Consider the following 24,472-nt stretch of genomic DNA (forward strand, 5'->3'; position numbering starts at 1 on the left):
GTTATATGTGCATTGGCCCAAACCTGCAGCTGAAACCAAACCAGATCGATGTCATGTTACAGTAAATGTACCGGAAAACAAAAGTGTGCATTGTTCCATCAGGTTCTGGTGGCGCTGTGGAGTGCTGCTATTGCAACGCAGAACATTTAATTGCGACTACTTAGTACGACACTGTTTTTGTGGGTAATGCTCCTCCTCTCCAAGTGCTCTATGAGGCCCCCGCTGCAGCAGGTGAGTTGAAGCACCGTGTTTACTCCGAATATCACCCCAGGGAGGAAGCACTAAACGGGAGACAGATGCAGACGAACGCGGAGGGGATCTTCACTCGGTGCTGGGCAGTGAATCAACGCTAAAGGCTCAAGGAGGCAGAAACAAGAGGAATTGATGGACCTCCACATGCTCCCCCCCCCCCCCTCCCATGGGCTTTAACCTGTTCCTCTCACCCCAATCCGTCGACCTGCCTTGCCCCACAATTGATCCTGTCCCTCCCCCCTACAGGTTAATTCCAGTTCTTTTACCTGAGATTTCATTTAACTCCTGTTCCTCACCATTTCCTCCCAACAACCCAATCTCACCGGTTCATCGTCGACAGTTTCTCATGAGAGAGACCTCCCAAGATCCCCATCCTCTCTTCTCACCTCATGCTGGCAAAATCCCCCGGGATGCAGAAAAGGAGGTCAGCTTTGTCACAACACAAGTTAACATTTTATTCCCAGCGTCGGGATGCGAGGATGCAGCTGGTTGATGGTTTAGGGGTTCTCCGGTGGTCCAGAGAGTGTCTGTATAGAACAGAATAAACACAAGAGAACCAGATAGCCAGAGATTTCCAGGGAGATAGTAAAGAAGAATTTTGATTATTCATAATTCAAGGTCTTTAAAAAGGTTAAAAAGTAAGCCAGATGAATTATTAGTTCATCTTTCTTCTTTTCAATTTTTGTCCTTCTATTCTATAACATCTTGAAGTGAGATCAATAGATTTTGTTTGCTAACTTGTGGTCAACAGAACAAACTGCACACTCAACATTGACACAGTTATTGTGGCGTAGGTGTTAGCAAACATCCTATTTAAACATCCAGCATAAGCGTTCATCTGGTGTTGTTTATTCATCCACCTGGTGAATGTAAGTCTGATATTAACCCTCATCTTTGCTATAAAGAGCTTTGTTATTGCTGCTTAATGATGTGACGAAAATGTCGTATTTCGTGCCAAGCGTGTGCTTGGCTGGCAGGTGTCTCAGAGTGTTCCACTAAACGGTGGTGGTTGTTGCGTGCTCTCCGCCTGAACTGCTCAGTTCAACTGATCACATGATGGCAGAGCAAAGAAAATACTTGGCAAGGCGTAACATATATATTTTATTCATAATTTGACTTTATGAACAATGTCTCCTTGACCTGTAATAAATTGAAAGAGACACAGGCAATGAAGCAGATGTATTAAGTGTGTGATTCATTCATACTAATGAGTAAAGCATAGACCGGTTGCTGCATCAAGCACGAGCGAGTGCACACACACACACACACACACACACACACACACACACACACACACACACACACACACACACACACACACACACACACACACACACACACACACACACACACACACACACACACACACACACACACACACACACACACACACACACACACACAGCTTAATAAGGCCTGACCAGGGACAAAAGGGCTGACTGATTATATGTCTCCTTGCTTGAACTACAACAGCGGGCAAAGGTCTCCATCTGTTGCCAGTTTAATGACCGCATAATAAACTGTCTATCTGTCAATAATGCCTTTAACACTGCTTTTATTGGTCTCTATCGTCCCAAACATGACACTTCTCAATGTCTCACCTCAGCTTCAGTAATGTCTGACCAGGACGTCGAAGTATGCTGGATATTTTGTACGAATACCTTTTGTGCATGTCGGGGTTGAATTTTAATTTGGCCACCTTCTGCAAGCCACCACCTTTCACACTGCAAACACAACTTCCCATCTGCATGTACACATGCACAGATGCTCATCGGCTTTCCTTTTACATGTAATTGGACATATATTTCACATTCAGTTTAACTGTTGCAGCACTGTGGACAACATTTATTTCTGTATCTACTATAAACTATAAACTATACCAATCAACCTTAAAGCGATAATTAGAGTTGGCCAGCCTATATGATCTTGATTATTATTTACTTTTCTGTCCGATTTTGAAAATAAAATAGCAAGTGAATTCAGTGCTACTTGGAAGCCCAATATGAAACCTTCCCATCAGCACATGAAATATGGAGGACAGAATATAAATATATATATATAAATGTATTAATTAATAAATAAATGCATGAATAAATAAATAAATGCTTAAATAAATGTATAAATAACAAGTAAATACAGGAATACATTTATTTATTTATTCCTGTATTTATTTATTTAAACATTTATTTAAGCATTTATTTATTTATTCCTGTATTTATTCATGCATGTATTTATTTATTTATACTCAAGACATTTTAAGTCCACCATAATGAAAAGGAGGAGCCAGCTCACGTAATAGCCAGCGTCAGTTGACTGACACATGAACAGGGTGGGGGAAGCTCGCCTTGATCTGGGACAGCCAATCAGAGACCAGTATACACGTCCATCTCATGTGCAGCAACATCTCCATAAAAAAAAAATATGTCAACAATCCTGGAGAGTGGACCTGTAAAAACCACAAGAAGAACAGCAGGAAAGTGTTACATCATCATTGATTTCTCACACACACACACGAAACACACCACACACACACACACACACACACACACACACACACACACACACACACAGAGCGCCTCGGTAGTACAGCATAACTCAAATAGCACATGTTTTTCTTATTCAATAATTCTGATCAACACAACATTGTGAAACGCTTGGCAGCAGCTACACTAACACTTTCACATGGAAGATTGATTTTCTGCAAATATCAGTGTGTGTGTGTCTTTGTGCCCGAGTTGGTAACGGTGATCATGTCAGTGTGCATTCGTGTTAGTCTGCTTTGTATTAATTCTGCAGCAAGAGAATCAACGACATGCAGGAAGAAGCTTTTCTAGTGCACAATACAAGGCTATAGTGTGTATCGCTAACTATGTCATCTTCTTGATAATATTCACTCACTCTTTTTATGTGGGGCAAACTTACAAAGAACATAACAGACCGCATGGAAGGAGAGGTAGCGAGAGAGAGAGAGAGACATGAATCATTTGTTCTCTTCAGGGGTTCAGACTTAAATGGAGCAGGTGAGGAAGAAGAGACAACAAGGCGTGTCTGCAAATTACAATGTCCTGGTGCTGTGAATGTAAATAATGAGGGTTGTGTCTAAACTAATTGGATTTGTTGCTCCACCTTTGTCTGCTTATTAGCGTGGTCATAAAAGGGAGTGCCTGGACCAGCGACATGATGGGGTACGAATTTGGAAAGTGTGTGCGTGTGTGCATGTGTGGGTCTTTGTGGGTCTTTGTATGTTTGTCACGCACGTCTGTGCAGGTGTGCATGCTGAAGAGTATATAATCTGATTCGGGACCACATCAGTAGAAGGACGGAGGGATCAAGGGCGTACTTAATATGGAACGGTCTCTCTGAGTGCCACTTGCTTAAAGTCTCTCGTTCCTGTAATTGCGGCAACAATTAAAAATGTAAAAAATTGATAGAAAGAGACGATTGAGGATGTTTCTTCCTTTTTTAAAGTGATTTTCAGCTCATATTCACATTTATCCAGATCATTGTGTTCATGCAAGCAGCTTTCCATTGCAACCTCTGTGTTTACTGGTACAGCTGAGGTCAAGGGCATGTTATCAGCAGCTAGGTGGGAGAGACATAAGCTAAAAACATTAAAGAAGCTCTCATAATTCTACAGAGAAAAAGACTTTCAGAGTTAAAAGCAGACTTATTTGCTTATTCGATGTGTGTTACTACTCTGAGTGAATTTCAATCAAATACAACTGTTTTTAATTAGTTTTTAGCAAAGCCAGGGCACATCATTTAAATCACACTTTTTGTTGTCAGTCCCACAACTGACCATACCAAACAAAGAAATTGCAATGTCTCTCCTTGTATCCAATATCTGTAAACATATTCTGCATATCCTGCATTCACATGTAGACGCTGACGGCAGAAGGACAAGATGTTTGTTATGGGAACAGTTCTGGTTCCCATTTGTAGTCCAAGTAGAAGCGTCTTGTGGTGTTCCAGCTGGGTTTTGGTTGAATGCAGGGAAACAGTCCTTGTGGAGAGCAAAAGAGGCAGAACGCATTTGCCGAAATGCAGTCGCATGACAATGATTTAGATTTTTATGAGTTAAAAATGGGCACGGAGAAGGAGTTATTGGCCCGGATATTTTCTGGCTACACCAGAAGCCCAGAAATATAAATCCTGGCCCCTTGAGGCTCATCGGTCATCGGGCCGATGATATGTTCAGGCATTGCTGGTATCATAAGCTGCGTCACCTTCTCAATTATGGCCATCCAGAATGTTGTGGTTTGTAAAACACAAAGGAAAAACAAGTCAGAACAGCTGACAAGTGTGACCCTGTGTGTCTTCCTAGTGTCTCCTGATTGTTCATTCTTTTCACCTGCCCTCAGCCACGCCCCTGCCTCCTGTGTGTGTGTGTGTGTCTCCTGATTGTTCATTCTTTTCACCTGCCCTCAGCCACACCCCTGCCTCCTGTGTGTGTGTGTGTCTCCTGAATGTTCATTCCTTTCACATGCCCTTAGCCACACCCCTGCCTCCTTTGTGTGTGTGTGTGTTTCCTGATTGTTCACCTGTGGTTTCCCCTTCTTTCCCATGTCCCCTGCAAAATTGTCTTTACCCCCGTGTTCACATCGTCTTCAAGCCTTATTTTCTAGGTTTCCCCGTGTTCCACACTCTGTCCAGTGAAGTTAATTATTGCTGCACCTCACCTCGACTCCTGTCTGTTCCCATTTGCCCCACCACACCCCGGTCGTGACAACAACTTTATAAAAGTTTAGGTAAAAGGAAGCTGTAAATTATGGGTCCTATTTCAGATGTGTTAAACGGTGATTGTGATTCAAAGGTCAAAATTTCCATCCTTGCACATGAGTAGCAAATTTCCTCGGAAGTCACGAATCCTGTCGGAAGTGCAGTTAAGCAAGACATTGAAGTCTCTTTATAGTCTCTATTGGATGAGAGAAAAGTCCATAAAAGGAAAGGACACGGGTACATCTAAAGAGGAGATCTAATGTTACAACACAGCGATCTTGTTAGCAGATTTAGAGACATACCAATACGCAATAAATAGAGGTTTAGACTGAAGAGGCAAACAGCTCGTCTAAAAAAAATTGTCTTCCAAGTACAAACAAAAATCTAAAAACATACAGTATCTCCTCACACACACACACACACACGCACACACCCCCCCCCCTCCCCACACACACGCCAGAGGCAGTGTTCACTAATTACTGACGTGAGTATTCTCAAGAGCGCAAGGAAAATAGAAAGGCCTCCTGGGACCTGTAGTAACCTCAGGCATCAATGGGCCATGATCCCGTTTAATCACCGTTGCTGCTGGTCACATGATCAGGGAGGAAGTAGGCCAACACAGAGGAGCGTGTGTGCGTGTGTGCATGTCTGCGTGCGTGCGTGTACCAGAGATAGAGAAGGTAAGAATAAGAAACCATAGTTAGACTTCACACGAACGCACAAACACATATTCTAATATCTAAATATACGTACACAGACAAACAGAGAGAAGATGCCAACTCTCAAATGATAAGATGAACAGCCTGAGGATTTAGGAGGTTGAGCCAAAACACACACACAGACACAGATAGACACAGAAACACACACACACACACACACACACACACACACATTCTTGTTATCAATCCATTGACATATCTTAAAGATAAACTGCAACCTGTTTTTGAAAAGTGTAGAATAGAAAAACAATTATAGTTATTTTCCTCTCAAGTTCTTGTGTCAAAATAATAATAAGTCAGTTTGAGCTGGCACAACTACGTGCAAACAATTCATGGATTAAAAAAAACATGGAAAGATCCTTCACACATGTCAGCCTCCAACAAAGGCCAGAGCTGCAGCTGGTTGCTGTACAAATATCAATCTTTCTGCTGTGTACTGTTTCCTTTACTTAGCCATCTCCTTCAAATTGTCTCGTACGTGCCAAATTGTGTTTTTAAACACGGGGGCATCAGCAGGGCCATGGCAGGAGGCCGGCCCACCAGGCAGGAGCCTGTGAGACGTGAAGTCACAAAGAATCAGAAGCAGAGTTATTAATGTGCGATGGAGAGATGTAAATTCATCCATAAGTAGAGAGAGAAGAGGAGAGAGGCGCTCAGTGTATCCTAAACATCCCCCAGCAGCCTATAAGCCGAGAGCAGCATCTCTAGGGGCGGGACCAAGTGAACCTGATTCAGCTCTAAGACTATCAAAGAGGAAAGTCTTACATGAGGAGACTGTGTCTGCCTCCCGCACTGAAGGTGGAAGCTGGTTCCATAAAAGAGGAGCTTGATAACTAAAGGCTCTGGCTCCCATCCTACTTTTTAAGACTATATTTCAGAATTTGTGGAGCACACTGTAAACACAACACTGACATATTATCACTTTAAAGTTGACGCATTGCCATCATGGAGCAGCATGAGCATTCATTTCATTACATGTTTCAATGGTGAACGTACGTAGGTCCTCCACCAACTCTGAACTCTATTTAGCTGTTAAATACTCCATTTTTAAATTCTATTCAAAAGATAAGACTGACCATTGAACATGGGAAAGTTACAAAAGTAGTAAAGGTCTCTGTATCTTACTGCTTGTTAGGAGAGAACAATAGAGTGTAACAATGGACACAGACACTTTGTAAAGTGATAATGAAGCACAATAATGAACATAAATGATAGGCGATAGTAAAACAACATCAATGTTTGACTGAACAACGCACAGTAAAAACAGGTTTGCACTATAACAAGTGCTAGAAATATCCCATCCTTGGAGAAAATGACACCAAACTAAATGCATTCCCAATGGCAGCAAACACATACGGCTGAGTGTCAGAGGTGCCTCATTATCTTCTGGTTTAACAGTACCCTGTCCTATTGATCCATCGTTAAATCAACAGTGTGACTTCATGTTGGCGAGCTGCAGAACGGATATAAGGAGGACTCAACCGTCACATGGAGGGGCTGTCCACACAAATGAGAATCGACCCACTAATAGTTATTGAATGCACGACACAGAACGAACCAACTCACACTTAAAGAAGGGAGACAACGTCAAATATTCAACAAGCTACTGGCTGATTGCTAACTTGATATCAAAGAATGACATGTGGGTCATAGATGCTAGAAAGCTTTTAGATAAATCCATTATAAAAAACACACATAAGCTCACCTCACACACTTTCGAGATCAATATCTAATTTGACAGAGCCGTCACCTTCACAGGATCTGCGGAGCAAAGCAAAACACACACTGACCTCTAATCACAGAGGAGTGATGGAGGCCATGTGGTTTGTTTTTTATGGAGCATGACCTTGTTGTCAATATATTACTGTTGCTTTTATGGTATTTGGATCAGATGAGAATATGCTGGAATAAAGGGACTGAGGGAACGGAAATGAAAGTTGGACAATTGTTTTTTTTAAATCCCATGTAGTGCGTTATAACATTTTATGTGCAGTTAAATTTCCGTGGTAAAAATATTGGTAGAAAAATGCAAAGGAAACAAGAAAAAATTATATAAAATATGATATCACTCAAGCCTCTGCTACAGCAGCGTGGACCATCGTCACATTCCTTTATACAGTGGGTGTGGAAAGTATTCAGACCCCTTGAAATGTGTCACTCTTTGTTTCATTGCAGCCATTTGCTAAAATCAAAAAAGTTCATTTTATTTATCATTAGCAGCCCAGGAGTAGACCCATCTCAAGGAGGATCAGAAGAAATGGACAGCATGTGAGTTAAATATCAGCGTCACAGCAAATGGTCTGAATACTTATGGCCTTGTGATATTTCAGTTTTTCTTTTTTAATAAATGTCCAACATTTTTTACATTTCTGTCTTTTTCTGTCAAGATGGGGTGCTGAGTGAAGATTAATGGCAAATAAAATTAACTTTTTTGATTTTAGCAAATGGCTGCAATGAAACGAAGAGTGAACATTTTAAAGGGGTCTGAATACTTTCCGTACCCACTGTATATAAATGCCAAATATTTGTTAGACAACTTCAACCATAACTTCTGTTCCATGACCTCAACCTCACCTCACAGATCACTTTTTAGTGCACAATTGCAAACATGGTGAAACCAAAGAGGAAGGTTGTTTGATTTAATTTAATTGAAACTGGAAGCAAATGACTATCATGTTGCTTGAGAAGCATATGCATTCATCAACTGTGGGTGCAAGGTCACCCTCTGCCCTTGATAAATGGAATAACCCATCTTCATCAGTGACAGTAAATGGCTCCAAGTGCACTTGGATTTGTATCGCCATGATTAAAACGTAAACAATGTTGGTGCTATCAGGCGGGACAGTAAAGTCTCTGTGACAGAGGGGATTTATATCTTTTAGATAGATTTACCATTGTTGTGAAAATACATAAACTAGATCCAATACCACTTCAATTCCACAGAGTTGATGACGTATTTTGAAGCTGAAATTGGTGTTAGAATACAATTATTCTGTTATTGAATAAGGCACCACAATGGAGTACCTGTACTGCAGAAGATTGGATTTTTCTAAGGACGGTTGGTTTGATTACATTTGTGCACAGGACGGCCCGGACGGCTCTGTGTGCTGCAAGCTGACGCCGACGGCGAGTGAAGCACTAAGTGACTTGTCAAGAAGAAAGAACTTCTTACAATGCCGTGTCCCAGCAAATGCATGTATTGTTTGAAGCATTTGAAGAAGAAAGCAAGGCTTAAATATTGCGTGTGCGCGTGTGTTTATGTGAGTGAGTACGGCGTCGCTCTCAGCTTTCGTCAGTGCGGCATGGATTTGCATCTCATTGACAAAGTGTATCAGCTGAAAAAGCCGCTCACTCTTTGTGTTACCCCACCAGAAAGACTCCATAACGGCTCATTTGAATCATACAAAATATCTATATATAAAACCAATAAAGGCATCTATTTCTCCTGGTCTTACTGCCTCAATGCAAATTGGAAGCACACAATAATAGATTCAGTTTTGTAGCCTGTTAGTTGCTTCTGAGGCTGCACAGTGGTTACAGAATACAGATGAAGTATATATACGGTATATATATATACACTACCGTTCAAAAGTTTGGGGTCATCCAGACAATTTCGTGTCTTCCATGAAAACTCACTTTTATTTATCAAATGAATTGAAAATTGAATAGAAAATATAGTCAAGAAATTGATAAGGTTAGAAATAATGATTAATATTTGAAGTATGAATTTTGTTCTTCAAACTTCAAGCTCAAAGGAAGGCCAGTTGTATAGCTTATATCACCAGCATAACTGTTTTCAGCTGTGCTAACATAATTGCACAAGGGTTTTCTAATCAGATATTAGTCTTCTAAGGCGATTAGCAAACACAATGTACCATTAGAACACTGGAGTGATAGTTGATGGAAATGGGCCTCTATACACCTATGGAGATATTTCATTAGAAACCAGACATTTCCACCTAGAATAGTCATTTACCACATTAACAATGTATAGTGTGTATTCTTGATTAATGTTATCTTTATTGAAAAAACAGTGCTTTTCTTTGAAAAATAAAGACATTTCTAAGTGACCCCAAACTTTTGAACGGTAGTGTATAGTTTTGTCTCGACAAAGAAATAAGCATACAGATATAACACACAAACACACATACGTCAGACTGAGACAAGCCCTGTAGATATAAAACAGTCAGTCTGTATCTACCATTTGTTTTTGTGCACTCAACTGTTGCTGCAGTTTACAGATAGAGAAACCCCACCGGCCCAGATGACTGATGTCCAACATTAACCTTGCCAGGTACAGACAAGACACACACGCACGCACGCACACATCCACTCCCACAGTATAAGCATATGCAAACACATTCAGCCACGCTCCCCCAATATTTGTAATGAGGATCTATCAGACGAGCTTGGATATTGACGATGTAGCAGGTAATGTGGGTACAAAACAACAATAGGGGCTTTGTGAACAGCTTTTACTGAACCAGTACACCAGGGGTGTCCAAAGTCCGGCCCGCGAGCCAATGGCGGCCCGCGGTCAGATTTCATATGGCCCGCGACATCGGTCATATAATGTGTTATTTGTGGCCCGCCAGATCTGTCAGAATAAATAAATCATAAAAACTTGAAAGACGTAATTCCTCCTTTCTAATGTATCTGGCTCTGCATCCGTGGCGTGAACCCTTCTCGAAACCTATTTGCCATGGCGACGGCAAAAAAAAGGAGAAAAGTTGACAGTGAGGGCCGCCGCTTTCAGGAGCGGTGGGAATTACGAGTGTTTCCCCTCCCATGAGAACAGAGTGGGGGTCCGCCCCACTGACATGTTCTCTATAGCGCCAGATTACAACATAAGTAATGTCAGGTTGTTTTATTCAACTAAACGGTCGTATTTTATTGATCGTATCGACACAGCGGCATGTCATTTCTGTCTCTACGTGGTGGCATTCACACTTCTCCTGGCTCTCGGTATCTCGGCGGAGCTCCGCCCCCATGCGCACAGACAGGTGCGCACATACAGGTGAGCGCGCTCCAACCAGCCGGCAGAGAGCGTCCAATATGTCGCGGGAACAGCAAACCGACACCTCTGCGTTCCCACGGTGGTGAAGACACGTCGTCTCAGAGTAGCTCTCTGCTCCGGGTTCAAGAGCAGAGACGAGGTGGGGCGCGAGGGGAAATGCAGATTCTTTTATTTCAAGACCTTGTTTGAGAACTTCACATATTACAAACTACACGGACATAAAACTAAGTCATTAATAAATAAAGAGCGAAATGCCTGTCGCCTACTTTCGTGTAAATGTGTATGTTACAGCGTTAACCGGTGACGCTGCGCATGCGCGACAGACTAGATTATTGGCGATTTGCCAGGTGTTACCTCAGCGTTCCAGCTGTTGCCCTTCAAAACAAGAGCTCAACATTGAGCATTATTGAGAGTGGCCGTATCAAGCCTGCAACCCCGTTTTAAAAAGAGGTGAAGTGGAAAGCCCATTTTATCACACAGAGTAAAACGTGATGACTCAAACATATCTGCACTTGTTTTGTTTTTCAAAGGTTGCACGTTTTTGTTATTTTGAAAATATATGCAGTGTAACTAACACTCAGTAAAACTCTTTATGCCCAAAATCTTGATCTTATTTGGTTTAATTTGTCACAGGTTGCACTTTATTGATATTATATTGAAAAGGTATTCAGTGCAAAACAGGTTAATTGCAACCACAATAAGCTAAATGTGAAGTGTGTGAACGGTAACATATGTCATTAACAGTGAAAAACCTGTAGATGTGACAAACTATTGTGTTTCTGAAAAGATCTAGTCAAAGATAAGCGCAAAATTAATTAGTTTGTAAGTGTAATGATAACAGACCACTTTGCATTACTTATAACTCCTGTTTAAAATGTTCATTAAGCAACGTTATGTAACTCATAGAAATGTAAGGTATTCTATATACAGCGTTTTCATTGTTATCTGACTGAATGAAAGGCAGACTTGGTTCTATTATATGTGGTTACATTGTCATTTAAAAAATAAAAGTAATTGTGACAGTTAAAATACATTGTTTTATAACAGTCTATATTCATGTAACTTTTGTGGTTTAAAAAAATGTTTAAATGAACTATTGGCCCTCGGGCATCTTGACTTTATCACAATTGGCCCTCATTGCAAAAAGTTTGGACACCCCTGGGCTATTGGGACCATCATTTACAAAATGAAAATCATGCTGTTTCGAAGAGGTATTAAAACTAGACCATAAACTAATCTTTACAATGTCTGCTGAGGTAATAAAGTGAGAAGTAGATATTAATATTTGTAGTTTGGTCGGCTGTTTAGTCGGCTGTAGCTCAAGGGGGGGGAGTGGTCGTCCTGCAACCACAAGGTACCCGGTTCGATCCCCGCTCTCCCCATTAGTTGCACGTCAAAGTGCCCTTGAGCAAGACACTAACCCCCCAGTTGATCCCTGGGCGCTTCATTGTAGCCCACTGCTCCTTAAAAAACTAAGGATGGGTCAAAGGATTTCTCAGATGTCTTTTTGCGACCAGAGGAGTCGCCCCCTGCTGGCCAGTAGAGGGAAGGCAGCTTTAAGGTACTTACCAAAGCTTCATTTTTCAGAACTGGAGGTTGCCGACTGATCCACGGCGTTATCAGCTGTAACCGCTGTATGAGAGCAGTGCAGAGCAGCTCACGTGCACGAGCATGAAGTAAAAGCACACTGGGCAGGCCCAGATATGAGAAGCTCAGATATTAACATTCACAGGGTTAGAGTGTCTTCATCCTCTGATCCGATTTACGTTACTCCTCTATATCTTTTACATTTACAGATAATAGTTGTTTGCTGCTGTATTAGTGCTATATGAATGTTGGATACAGCTCTTTTAAACTTTGGAGAGAGCCAGGCAAGCTGTCCTCAGTCTTTATCTTGAGCTCATCTACTCCAATCCATTCGCCAGCAACATCCTGAATGCACAAACATGACAGGCTGTTAAACCTTCTTGTCCAACTCTTAACAAGTGAATAAATATGAATCCAAAATATGGAACTATTTCTTTAAATCCCTGTAATGCCGGACATAATACTCTGAGCTAGACCTAATCCTAAATATGAATTTTGACAGTGAAGTCCAAAAATAGTTTCACTAAAATGGTCCTCAGCCTTCTTCATTTAGGAACTTTTGACATTTATATTTTTGTTAGAAAGAGAAGATGATAGAGTGAAACAGATGCTTTCAGTAGTTTGGACTTTGGTTCTCGGTATCTAAGCCGATACTAACCGCACATTGTACACACACTTTGAGACAAAGGGAATAACTGTGACATTTGAATAAAATATGAGCCAAAATTTCAACTAATTACCATATACACTGAATGTGGATGAATAAGATGAAGCGTGCCCAGTGCCTGTACTATTGTTCCTTACACCATCTCAATTTTTTTCTCATTCATTCATTCTTTGCTAAGTTTACCACGGTGTTGCCAGGCGGTGGAGCAGCTCGCTTTCTTCTGCAAGAGAGCAGAAACCCCAGCAAAGGATCAATACCTCTGAAGAAACAATACAGGGTATGTAGATCCTGAAAATCTGGCTCCTTGCCAAGATACAATTCTGCAGAAAAAAACTGCCCCAATTCTGTTCATATTGAATGTGTGAAGATAAAATATATAGGTATTGATTTTTACTGGATGACAACTCCTGTCACCTGCCTTCACCACCTCTACATGCCTCACACTCGTGGAAAGAATGGAGTTTGCATTCTTGCTTTTGCTGAGACCAGGCCTCCAGCATCCAATTATTTCACTCCTTAAAATTCCTTCGCAGCGAAACCCTTTCATCAGCCTGTTCTCTCTTTCTGCAGGACGTGATCTCACTCCTTTATGTCTTCGTAGCCCTTCCTCTCCAGCCAGCGCAGCCTCAAATGCAATTTGCAGTCTCTAAATGTACCGCTTTTTCCCCTCTCTCCTACATTGCTCTAATCTGTGTGCCTGAATGCCACAGTTAAAACAAGATGGGAGAAATGATCTCAGGGTATCAATCGTAAGAGATGAAGCAAGCTCATCTCCAAGGGAAATGAACTCTGCGAATGAGAGTCATTCCCCTAAATCTGATACTCCTGTGGCTGTTGGACATCACGCTGTGATGAGTCCCTGTGAGGGAAGCCCTCTCCCTCATCCACTTACCTCCGTCACTCTTCTATAGTTCTTAGAAAATCCTTTTTTTGTGTGTAATCATAATCCCATCATTGCTATTGAGACAGTTAATGCAGCAAAATGGCTCTTAAAGGGATTCTGTAAATGAAAAAGCTCTTTTTTATTACTGTGGAGCATCCAGTCGACCTAATTGTAGCTTTTTTTTAAGATCAAACAAAAGTAGGAACGCACAAAAGCAAAGACACAGGAAGTCTGACATTTGGGTACACGGTTTCCACACAGCCGACTCATTTCTATTTTACTCTTACTACAATGTGTTGGACAGTCCATGCACTAACACGCCAACGTTGATGGGTTCATCCATACTAACATGTCTATGTTGCCTTTATTTTGTATCAAAGTCCCTTCTTACTGTATCTCAGAGTGTCATTGGGCTGAATATAATCTAAGGCTCATGTGAGAAATACTCTTTGTTAATCTCAGTTCAGATAATTTCGTTATTGTCCTACAAGGAAAAAATGTTTAGAGCAATATAGCTCGAAAACTAATAAAACTAAGATTTGATTTATGTTTTCAAACTATTGTTTTGACTATTATTGCGCCTGCTGGGCGCACGGCAACGAGGCAACAAACGCTCAAGATGGTGTAAAAACAAATGGCACAGTGGCGATATACCTTGTTACCTTGACGACCCCGATACATGTTATGTACAACTGCGGGTTTTGATTTGACATGTTTTACTGCCTGATTTTACCATCTAACGTAATAGTCAAATAATATATTTACAAAACACCAACCACCATTGGGCAAAAATATTGCAATTTTACATTAAACTTAATAAAAGTATTATGTTATGGGGATTTCAAACACAGACTTTCCCAGAGGTAATTATTCACAATTCATAGCCCTGGGACAGTTAATACGAGCAGTTAGCAGGGAAGACCGCAGGCTGAGAGAAAAAGAGGTTAACGGAGAAGACTGCAAATGGGTGTTCAGCCTTAATAAATGTCACATGAAACATTAAAGACTCAGGATGGTGTCCCCCAAACACATGAAATCAGAGGAATTCAAATATATGCTATAATGCACACCTAACGTGAGCTTATTAAAGCTCTTTGACAAAAACGAGTACCTTGATTATTTGATAATTGCCTGAAAGACATTCAAATCAGGAAGTAAAATATTGAAACCAACAATAGTACACAATGTTTTTAGCATATTCACGATACGATACGTGGCAGCAGAATACTGTCCCATTCGTATTTATACTGTATCAAGCATTTAGGGGACAGGTGAGTCCCTAGACTTTGGGAATGGACCAAACCCCGTGACACGCAACCACAACGGTTGACACATACCAACAAGTGTGGAACATTTAGCAGCAAAACATCTACATATTCCCCTCAAATATATTTAAAGAACTGGCATAGACCAAAAACTAGATAACTTCTATAAAACAAAGATAAAAGAGATCAACTACTTGACATCAATCATAGCTCCAAATAAATAACAACATTACTCATTTAACTGGTGAACAAATAACGTCAACAAAATAGAGGTTGTAATGATATCCTTCAAATGTGGACGTATAAGTCTGAAATAAAGTTGAATAGTAATTGCATTAACACTATTAAGAAAGAAACACATTCACATGTTTCTGTTTCCTTGGAGCCTCATGGCCGTGGAATAGTAATTATGGATAAATATGGACTCAGGACATGTGGCCACTGCAGGCGGTCTGAGCAGGTGAAGCCGTCTCCCCATGTGTGCATGGATGTGATGTGATTCAGAAGTGGCAACACTCACTTTCTAGACAATAAAAGAGGCACTTGACAGGAATAAATAGATTTGATCTGTGTTAGCACTTGACAGGAATAAATAGATTTGATCTGTGTTAGCTACAATGATTATTTGTTTTCCCCTGATCACAAATACTTCTAAGAAAAAGTCAAGACACTGATGTGCGTGATTTGAATAAATATCCGTTAGATTCTATTTCTTTTCTATTTATGCTAATATAGGTACATTCATGTGACTTCATTACATACTCTGATAGCCAGGCTTGTTTAAATTACAGTGTAAATGGAAAACAATGGCTGAGAGGAACATTATTAGATATACCGTGTTTCCATTCTATGCTACTTTGATGCCGCTACACTTCAAGGGAATTCAAAGTTAGAATTATCTCCACCTTCAACTTTATAATGCCATTTTAACATGTGTTAGTAACAATAACGCAGTAACATAATAGCCTATTACAACGACACTCTGTAAAATGGATGGACTCGTTTGAGACGTTGAACTGTTTTAATGTGTGAACATCAGTTCATGGACATGTTCCATATGAAGATAACAGCTTTATTTGGATGTTTTCATCTGATGACATAGAAGTCAGATCCAGAATTCCATTATTCGCTGCACTAAATCGCAGCGTAGCCGATAACAACAACAGGTTTTGTGATTAAATGAATCCCACAACAGCCCAAACGACATCCTCACAGCGGGAAGAGAAGCGTGCCACTGAAGGTGGTGTGGTTATCTCTATCGTCATAGAGCGAATAGGTTGATGGGAGAACCAGGTGAATGGAGTCTCCTGCCATCAGCTCCAAGACAACGGAGTTAGTGAAGTACTTATAAAGTTGTTCTTCCTTCCACTCCACGTTATACATGATCCTCTCCTTGTTCTTGTACACATATACACCCATGAGGCCTGTGTGGTTAGCACACAGTGTGAACTGGAGATAGTAGACCCCTCTCACTGGTGCTGTGAAGAAACCTAGAGAGTAGAAAATTAAAAGAGATGATTATTGATTCATGTAAACGTACATGTCCGCGTGTCCTGACGTGTTTACCTGTGGCGGGACTGTAAGCATTGCCGATGTTGGTGAAGACCTTGCTGTATTTCAGTGTGATGTCGGCGGTGTTTGGTCCGACATATCCCGCATCAGTAAGAGCTGTGTAGAAGGCCACCTTTGGTTTCCCTGTTAACACAAAAATAATAACAATGTATGTCGTAAAGCTCAAGCTGGAGCTCTCGACCAGTGCATCGGTTCACGGACATATCCTCCTCTGTCGCTCTCTTGAAGGTTTCTTCCCTTTATTTTCCCTGTGAAAGTTTTTTTTGCTATTTCTTGGGAGTTTTTCCTGATCCGATGTGAGGTCAAAGGTCAGGGATGTCGTATGTGTACAGATTATAAAGCCCCTTGAGGCAAATGTGTCATATGTGATATCGGGCTATACAAAATAAACTGAATTGAATTGAATATTCCTTCACCTGCGTTTTCTCTCTCCAACTGGTCCATCCTTGACTTGATAACGAGAAGTTCAGTCTCACTGCTGCGCAGTCTGCTCTGTAAGTCTGGAGGTGATGCAATGACAGAGAAATACAGAGCAGAGCAAACTGTTCACATGCACAACACATGATGTACAACATCGTGGCTCTCATCCTTTCTGTTGAACCAGTAAGTCTACCAGACTGAAATGTCGATGACAAGATTAAACCCTCTTTAACTCTCACTGTCCAATCATGCCCATTTGACCGTCCAAAATGTTAGGCAACTAAGACTATTTAGTGGATTCAAATTAATAAAGTGGTTCTCAATACTTTGAGTGTTGCTGGAGGTTTTGATCGTTAAAGACTAAAGTTGACTTCACCGGTTTATTGTGTGTGAATGTTTGACCGTGCTAGAAGCATGTTCTTTTAATCTTATCCATAACACAGATTTTCCGAGCTGTTCTGATCGGTAAATCTGGAGTTAATGCAAAGACAGAGAATTACAGAGTAGAGCAAACTGTTCTCGTGCACCACATCTTGACTCCTATATGCATCTCTTGATCCAATACTCCAAAGATATACTTGAAACCCTTCAATCTAACTGTTAAACGACAACATTATGAACACTCAACAGGAAAAGTAACCAGCCTTTACCAGAAGAATCTCTCTGCAGCAGCTCAAGGTTCACTCTCAGCACCACCACCGTGTCTCTCAGAGCCCTCACCTCCGCCCAGATCTCAGAGGGCAGCGGTGTGGTCCGCTCCATCCATTCGTCAGTTGTGTCTCTTGGCGCCGTGTCCTGAGACTCTCTGATCTCGCCCACTGCGGCGAGCCCCTGAGTCCCCGACCCACTCGGACTGAGCAGAACCAACAGCAAAGCAAGAACAACCCTCATTGTCCAGTGTTAAGTGCACAGTTGAACCGTCTTATATAGTCTCCAAACGTCAGCTGGCTGAAGTAATGGGAAAAGCAACAGGTGTTTTTTGTTTGATAGTTTGATTCAAGGCCTCTGGTGCTGGTGAGAAAATGCAAGCTGCTAGATACTGTTGGAACACTTTCACTATAAAAAAACCCTTGTGCACCTGTGAATACACCCAAATTATTAATACACAGACACACACACACACTCACGTATCCTAATGCAGAGGCCTTTTAGTGTGACTAAGGATTATCTGATGAAATTCAGAGAAGGGAGTGAATCTTTTCTCTTCTCTCTGATATATTATGAATGAAAACACTGCGATAGTCCTTTAAATCATATGTTTTGATTATTTTTCATATTGGAAATCATTTGTTAAACCATTGAAGCCCACAGAGAGTCAATACGGTTTCCATGGCCCTCTGGTGGCAACCCAAATACATCACCTCAATCTGGACAGAACAAAGTCCTTCAGGCTGCTGATCCACGGTCAGGGGGTCAGAGGTCAGATCGTCACTTCGCTTTCTAGTGACCAGTTTAAGACATTAAACAACAACACCTGAAAAGGTGCCTTTCATAAGCTTTATAGAACAACACTATAGAAACTCTTCCGGCTGTAGTTCAGTTGACGAAAACTCTCGTAAACATTAACCATCAGTATCTTCCACCATGTTTACTTTGATTCAGATCCAAATAACACATTTGGAGAATCCTGTTTCATTATTGAAGGTTTCGCTCTCCTCTTTCTTTTTTGGTTGTTTCATTCGAGTATTTTCACTGTTTATGTTCACGTGTATGAACTGTTAAATTGGACTCAAACCTTCAATCAAATCACAAGGTTTGTATACGTGTTTTGATGAAGAAATACATGGTGTGCCAGAGCGGGTTTTTAGTCCACTAAATACAGTATATTCACAATCCAAGTTCATGAGTACGAACACTTCACGGAAATGAAATCCTTCAACGTTTTTTTACTTGACCGTTCAAACGTTCTTTTAATCATGAAGACGCTTTCATGGCGAATGGGTTGCCTGGGGTTAACTGAACCCGTTATCTGAATTTGTCTGCCGAGTTACAAAGTGCATGCTTCATATTCCTATTAAACCGATTAATGTGGAGCAGATATGTATGCATTAAAGCAGTGGTCTCCAACCCGTCGATCGCGATCGACCGGTCGATCTCGGAGACGTTCCCTGTCGATCTCCAAAATAAAATGAAAATGAATTCAGAAACACATTGTTCCTTGTTTTCGAACATTTTCTGAGGTGTCTTCTGAAATGTTTTCTTTCTGACTGGAAGATTGAGGTCAGAAAAGATCTCCGCCTGATTCATGAACGCCTGAAAACGGGTTCGCTTACACAGCCGTGCTCTCAGCTGTGCTCCCTGAAAGAGGGGAACGTACCACTACAGGTGGGACGCAGGGGGAAATGCAGGAAGACCTTTATTGATAACTTCACATATTACCAAAGTACACCGACATAAAACGAAGTCATCAATAAATACATGTTGAAATGCCTGTACCTTCGTGGACATGTTTACGTTACGGCATTAACAGATTACGCCTGCGTATGTGCGACAGCCGAGATTCTTGGCGACTTGCCAGGTCTTACCTCCGTGAGTTGGGCTTTTCTGCTGTTGTCCTTCAAAACAAAAGCTCAACATTGAGCTTTTTTTCTTGTCTGATAGAGCAATCTGGTTTACTTGAAAGTGATTGCAATTGCATTTATTCTATTATTTGAAAAGGGACAGATGCAGGATTCACAAATGGTGATTCTCATATTTATTATTATGAACATTATTTAAATCTGAGGATGTCTATAGAGCTGATGTGAACGTAATCACCAACGGTCTGAGTTCAGATTTCAGAACCAATCCCAGATGAGAAAAGTTTCATGAATACCAATTTTGCCCCAAAAAACTCGTCAGTGAAGTTGAGAAAATCACCAAATCAAAGACCAGGTGCTGGATTACTGACAGACAGCTGACAGACTGCCTCAGACTGGCTGTCTGTGATTATGAACTAACTACAAGCTCACAGACAGAGTTCAGTCACAGCATCACACTGACTTGAGTCACATGGCTTGATGGCATTATGATGAGAGCTGAACTTACATGAGTTGCACTGACTGATCATGTTGTCAGTGTCGTGTTGTAATGTAAATAAATACAACATTTATATTGGTAGTTCATCCAGCTGCTCATTGCAAATGTGTTTTTTCTTGTTCATATTGTGTGCGGTTAACAAATATCTCACTTGTTATATTACACTTAAATTCTGTGTACCTGGTCACATCAATTTGAATGCTGGACCAAAATGACAATTAGGCCAAATAAAAAGTTGTAAGTCCAGTCTGGACAGTCGTTTTCTCTCAACGCCTCAAAGGTAGATCTTGCCGGTCATGAAGGCGGAGGTCAGGGATCTTGGGCTCAAAAAGGTTGGTGACCACTGCATTAAAGACACAGGTTACTCCTTCATTTATCATATGGTTCTCATGTTTATACAATCACCATCATCACGAATGTTGCGGCTGGATTTCTTTCTTCTTGATCGATGCCGACTAATCTTTTAACCTGACGCATATAAACCTGTATCCACCTCCTGTCTGACAGCCGGTGAGACGCCACAGGATGCTCACACCTCACACCAGGACCTCAGTAATCAAACACCTACAGGACACAGAGTTTGGATCAGAGTTCAATTCACGTAGATTTATTCGTAACCAACAGTTCCACAAATAAACCTGAGTTGGGTCCGGTATTAAAGACAACAACCTCCCTCCACATCCGTCTTTCCCAACTCTCGAACCAATACATTGACATATTATTCATAACATCACACTCAATGCATGTGCAGCCACCGTCCACAAGGAATGTAGCGGTTCTTGCTGACCTCTCCCCCCTGGTCACCTCTCTTATCGGAATTTTCTCTGAGCATGCCGGTCCTTGCTCTACAGTCTTCTTTCTACCGGTCCATAGTGGAACAGCACAAGGTCGCTGTGTCTATCTACGTCTGGCGTTCTTGTAACTCGTGTTAGGGAGATGGATGGGTGTGCCACCTTTGCAGTTTTAATTTACGCCTTATATAAAACTATGCACATGATAGCACACTTTCCTCTAGATGTTGTTGCAGCACACAATACAATACATGTCTGTCTTCTACAGGAATAATGTACGACACATCCACAAGATAATGTACATAAGAATCGGAGTTTACTGCAACATGCCTATGAATGCAGCATGAAGACTGTTGAAAGCGAAACTCAAACATTGAGTCATAAATGTTTCAAGTCTCCCATTTATACCTACGAATGAAGCTCCACATCTTTAACTTTGGGTCCGTAAGTGACTGACATTTCCAAAAGATGAGTAAAAAGAGTAATTTGAAAATGTTGTATCTTGTTGTTTTGTACCTCTGGTGTGATGTCACGCCTTCGTTGTTGTGCGATGTGCTATCGTTGTAGTTTCCTATAGAGGTACACAGCCCCAGAGATGTAGCCGTCCTCCTGCTCCGACACCGCTCTCTCCCATTCCTCCACCTCAGCCACCTCCACACAAGTCCAGAGCCCCTCGTCCTCCATCTGCTTCAGCTCACGCTCCAGGGCCGCTTTGTACTCCAGGTTCTCAAGGTTACTTCTGGTTGTCATGCAAACGTGGCCACCTAGTGGATTCAGGTCACAGTCATTGTTTTTGATTGATTAAAATCCACCGACGGTGAGGAGATATTGATTAACAACCAGGGATTAGAACTGCAGTCGAGGCAGCGTGAAACCAAAAGACATATCCTCACCAGGTGTGGTGGCCTCGCACAACTCTCTGACGACATTAACCGGGACCTGACCAGCACTGAGAGCTCCAACGATCACAACCACATCAAACAAACCTGCAGGAGGAAGGGGGAGGATGATAAGACAGTTTGCAGGACTAGTGTGAATAACAGGAATGATTAGGAATATTAATTAACCATAATATCATGCAAGAAGAAAAGAAAAGTTGTCTAACCTACCCCGCTTGAGGATCCCCGACTGAACCTCAGAGACGAATGACCCATGTGACATGACTTAAACCCTAAAATTACCCTTCTGGTCCAGTAGTGGCTCCTCCCCCAGCATGGACTGCTTCAGGTCCTGGTATAACCCGCTCTCTCTGGCCAACGTCAACATCGCCTCGCTTCCATCAATCCCCACAAAATGTCCAAATCCATGTTTCTTCATCTGTACGACAGATGCATTTGGTTGTTTAACAGTCATACTGGTCAAATCAATTGAACATGGAGATTAAAAACTGAGAGGTGACTGGGTTTCTCTCAGTCTATATTGTAAAACCATAAAGGGAAAAGTTTTAAATAAAAGGTTTTGATCCAAACATGAAAATATATGCATGTAGAGGAGATTCACTGGAAATATATCTCTAAACTGACACAGACTAGACATTGACACATAAGTCATATTTCATACAGCTGAATATTTTTCGTTTGGAACTTTTTTTCTTCTTCTACAACATTATATGACGTATTACTGCCTCAATCTTGTATCTTGTGAGTTACCTGTCTGGCCACCAGTCCTGTGCCACAGGCCACATCCAACACTACAGCTGCTTCACGGTCACCGCTGAAATGGGAGGAGATGCTGTTTGCTGCCAGACTTGGTGCACGGTAGTCCAGAACCGCTACATCCTGCTCAACCCAGTCATACAATACAGACCGATGGCTTTTGACTCAAATAGAGAAGGTAAACGTGAGCACTGCAAATCCACATTTGGCTAGTTTTAAAGAGACTAGAAGACATCTTTTTAATATCACCCATGCACAATAATATTAGTTAAACCAATCCTATAATTTAACTGTAAGACAAAAAACTGTCAATACATTTGCTCATTTCATCTTATTATACTTTCATAAACTCACCTGATCAAAGTTCTCTGCCCAGGAGTTGTAGAAGTCGACCTTTTCTCCTAATGTGATGCTTTCATGAGCTGATAGGACTTTAGCTTTCACATTTTCAAACGTGTTACTGACTGATGCCATTATGCTATTGACAACAAGGAAAGAAAAAGAACAATATAGACAATATAGTGGTAATAATGACAGATATCAGAAACGTGATCATTATTGAGTTTAAGTTTGAAGTCTGAATGGAAATTGCCACTCAGTCGCTACTCCACACTGCAACTACAAGAAAGTGGATCAGTTTCCTTTGCTTAATGCCATTAATAATGTAAGAGACATTTTTGTTGTTGTTGTTTTGCTGGAGAAGTCACCAGCAGGGGGCGTAGGGCCACTGTCAATTAAGATAGAGTCCAATATAATCGGGAGGAGCACTAAGGTCAGGTGTTGCTAGATTCGCAGGACACCGTTTTTTGACAGGTGGCAATGTGTTTTGATTTCTTTAATTTTTTGGGAATAGACCAATGGGTTTGGACAAGGGACGTATATTTTGGTTTGCGTTGGAAGCCATGAAACTTTAGATATAAAAAACCTTTCACATTAAAAACTGGACATTGCATTTGTTTATTGCACGAGTCGAAACTAAACCTCCAAGCAACCATAGTGACCTTTTTTTGATAGTCAACGGGGTCACTCACTACAATTAGAGTGCAACACTAGGCACACTGAATTGCTGTGTCTGGATGGCTTGACTTGTCTGACATCTATATGATTATAAAATATATACTGTTTAAACATATAAAGCCTAATATAGCCCGCTGATGCATTCCGTAAAGAATGAACACGCATGGCAGTGAGAGTTACCAGTAGCCTTGTCGGTTGTCTTTTCCGAAGTATTCTTCAATCGGCTATTAAATTGGTTCCTCAAACAATTTTTGAAAGACGAAGGAACAACACTGCAAACTGTAAGTGTGACAGGAAAACACGGAAGTGTGGAGGCGACGCGTTTCGCTGCAGAGTCCTCATGAAGTGAAGGAAAGAGGGATTACTAAACTACGTCATAGAAATGCGACGGCGGCGGTTTTACGTCTGCCATGGTTGTACTACAATGTCCCGAAGATGAACTACAAAAATCGCGTCTGTACAGAAGCCCGTCACGACACGACGGCCCGTGCGCTCGCGCCATTTTGGTCTCTTTGGGTGACAGGCTGCCCCAAGCGATGCATGGAGATATACCAATTATTGGTAACAAAAATCCTCTATTTCAATCAAATGCACATATATATGCAATGATCATTCAAGCTGGGCTGGCCTACAAAAATATCAGATCATAAATAGATAATGAATTGCCAAAGAGTATCTAATCGACACACATATACTAATCTGAGAGAAAATAGTTGCTAAATAATATTTGTTTATTGCACAAGTCCTGATGTATAGACGTTTCAGCAGACAAACAGATAATTCTGCATCGAAGTTTTCATTCTGCGTGATGCTGCGTTCACGGCCACCACACTCCTGCCCTGAAACGCCTAGAATTGCGATATTTCCGACAACCATTGAAGGCAGCAATG

General features: G+C 41.3%; 1 protein-coding gene and 1 long non-coding RNA gene across 4 annotated transcripts; one reads left to right on the forward strand and one right to left on the reverse strand.

Moving 5' to 3' along the window:
• Positions 1 to 10,226: 10,226 nt before the first annotated feature.
• LOC130189754 (uncharacterized) lies at positions 10,227 to 13,956 on the forward strand. Its single transcript, XR_008830864.1, has 3 exons — positions 10,227 to 10,846; positions 13,140 to 13,238; positions 13,532 to 13,956. It is a non-coding gene; the product is annotated as an uncharacterized LOC130189754 (long non-coding RNA).
• Positions 13,957 to 15,214: 1,258 nt separating this feature from the next.
• On the reverse strand, positions 15,215 to 23,947 carry mettl27 (methyltransferase like 27). Of its 3 annotated transcripts, XM_056408686.1 has the most exons (7): positions 23,763 to 23,947; positions 22,920 to 23,043; positions 22,560 to 22,688; positions 22,092 to 22,227; positions 21,804 to 21,896; positions 21,427 to 21,674; positions 18,343 to 20,683 (listed from the first exon to the last, which is right to left on the reverse strand). In XM_056408686.1, exons 2-6 carry the CDS (start codon positions 23,037 to 23,039, stop codon positions 21,466 to 21,468), a joined length of 687 nt encoding a protein of 228 aa, XP_056264661.1. In that variant the 5' UTR covers positions 23,040 to 23,043; positions 23,763 to 23,947; the 3' UTR covers positions 18,343 to 20,683; positions 21,427 to 21,465. The 3 variants fall into 3 exon arrangements, with proteins under 3 accessions (XP_056264644.1, XP_056264651.1, XP_056264661.1); XM_056408669.1 differs by lacking the exons at positions 21,804 to 21,896; positions 22,092 to 22,227; positions 22,560 to 22,688; positions 22,920 to 23,043; positions 23,763 to 23,947 and adding exons at positions 15,215 to 16,599; positions 16,676 to 16,804; positions 17,098 to 17,181 and having other exon boundaries at positions 17,752 to 20,683; positions 21,427 to 21,453; XM_056408676.1 differs by lacking the exons at positions 21,427 to 21,674; positions 21,804 to 21,896; positions 22,092 to 22,227; ... (1 more) ...; positions 22,920 to 23,043; positions 23,763 to 23,947 and adding exons at positions 15,215 to 16,599; positions 16,676 to 16,804; positions 17,098 to 17,181 and having other exon boundaries at positions 17,752 to 20,462; positions 20,613 to 20,685.
• Positions 23,948 to 24,472: the final 525 nt, after the last annotated feature.

Source organism: Pseudoliparis swirei, chromosome 3 (assembly GCF_029220125.1).
Source record: "Pseudoliparis swirei isolate HS2019 ecotype Mariana Trench chromosome 3, NWPU_hadal_v1, whole genome shotgun sequence".
Classification (NCBI taxonomy): Eukaryota; Metazoa; Chordata; class Actinopteri; order Perciformes; family Liparidae; genus Pseudoliparis; species Pseudoliparis swirei.

Excerpts from the sequence above, each read along its gene's own strand:
- mettl27 (XM_056408669.1), bottom strand. The coding sequence starts at position 17,992 with ATGAGGGTTGTTCTTGCTTTGCTGTTGGTTCTGCTCAGTCCGAGTGGG. Across the intron at positions 16,805-17,097 it reads GTTGGAGAGAGAAAACGCAG|GGAAACCAAAGGTGGCCTTC; the intron begins GTGAAGGAATAT and ends TTGTGTTAACAG. Across the intron at positions 16,600-16,675 it reads TGCTTACAGTCCCGCCACAG|GTTTCTTCACAGCACCAGTG; the intron begins GTAAACACGTCA and ends TCTACTCTCTAG.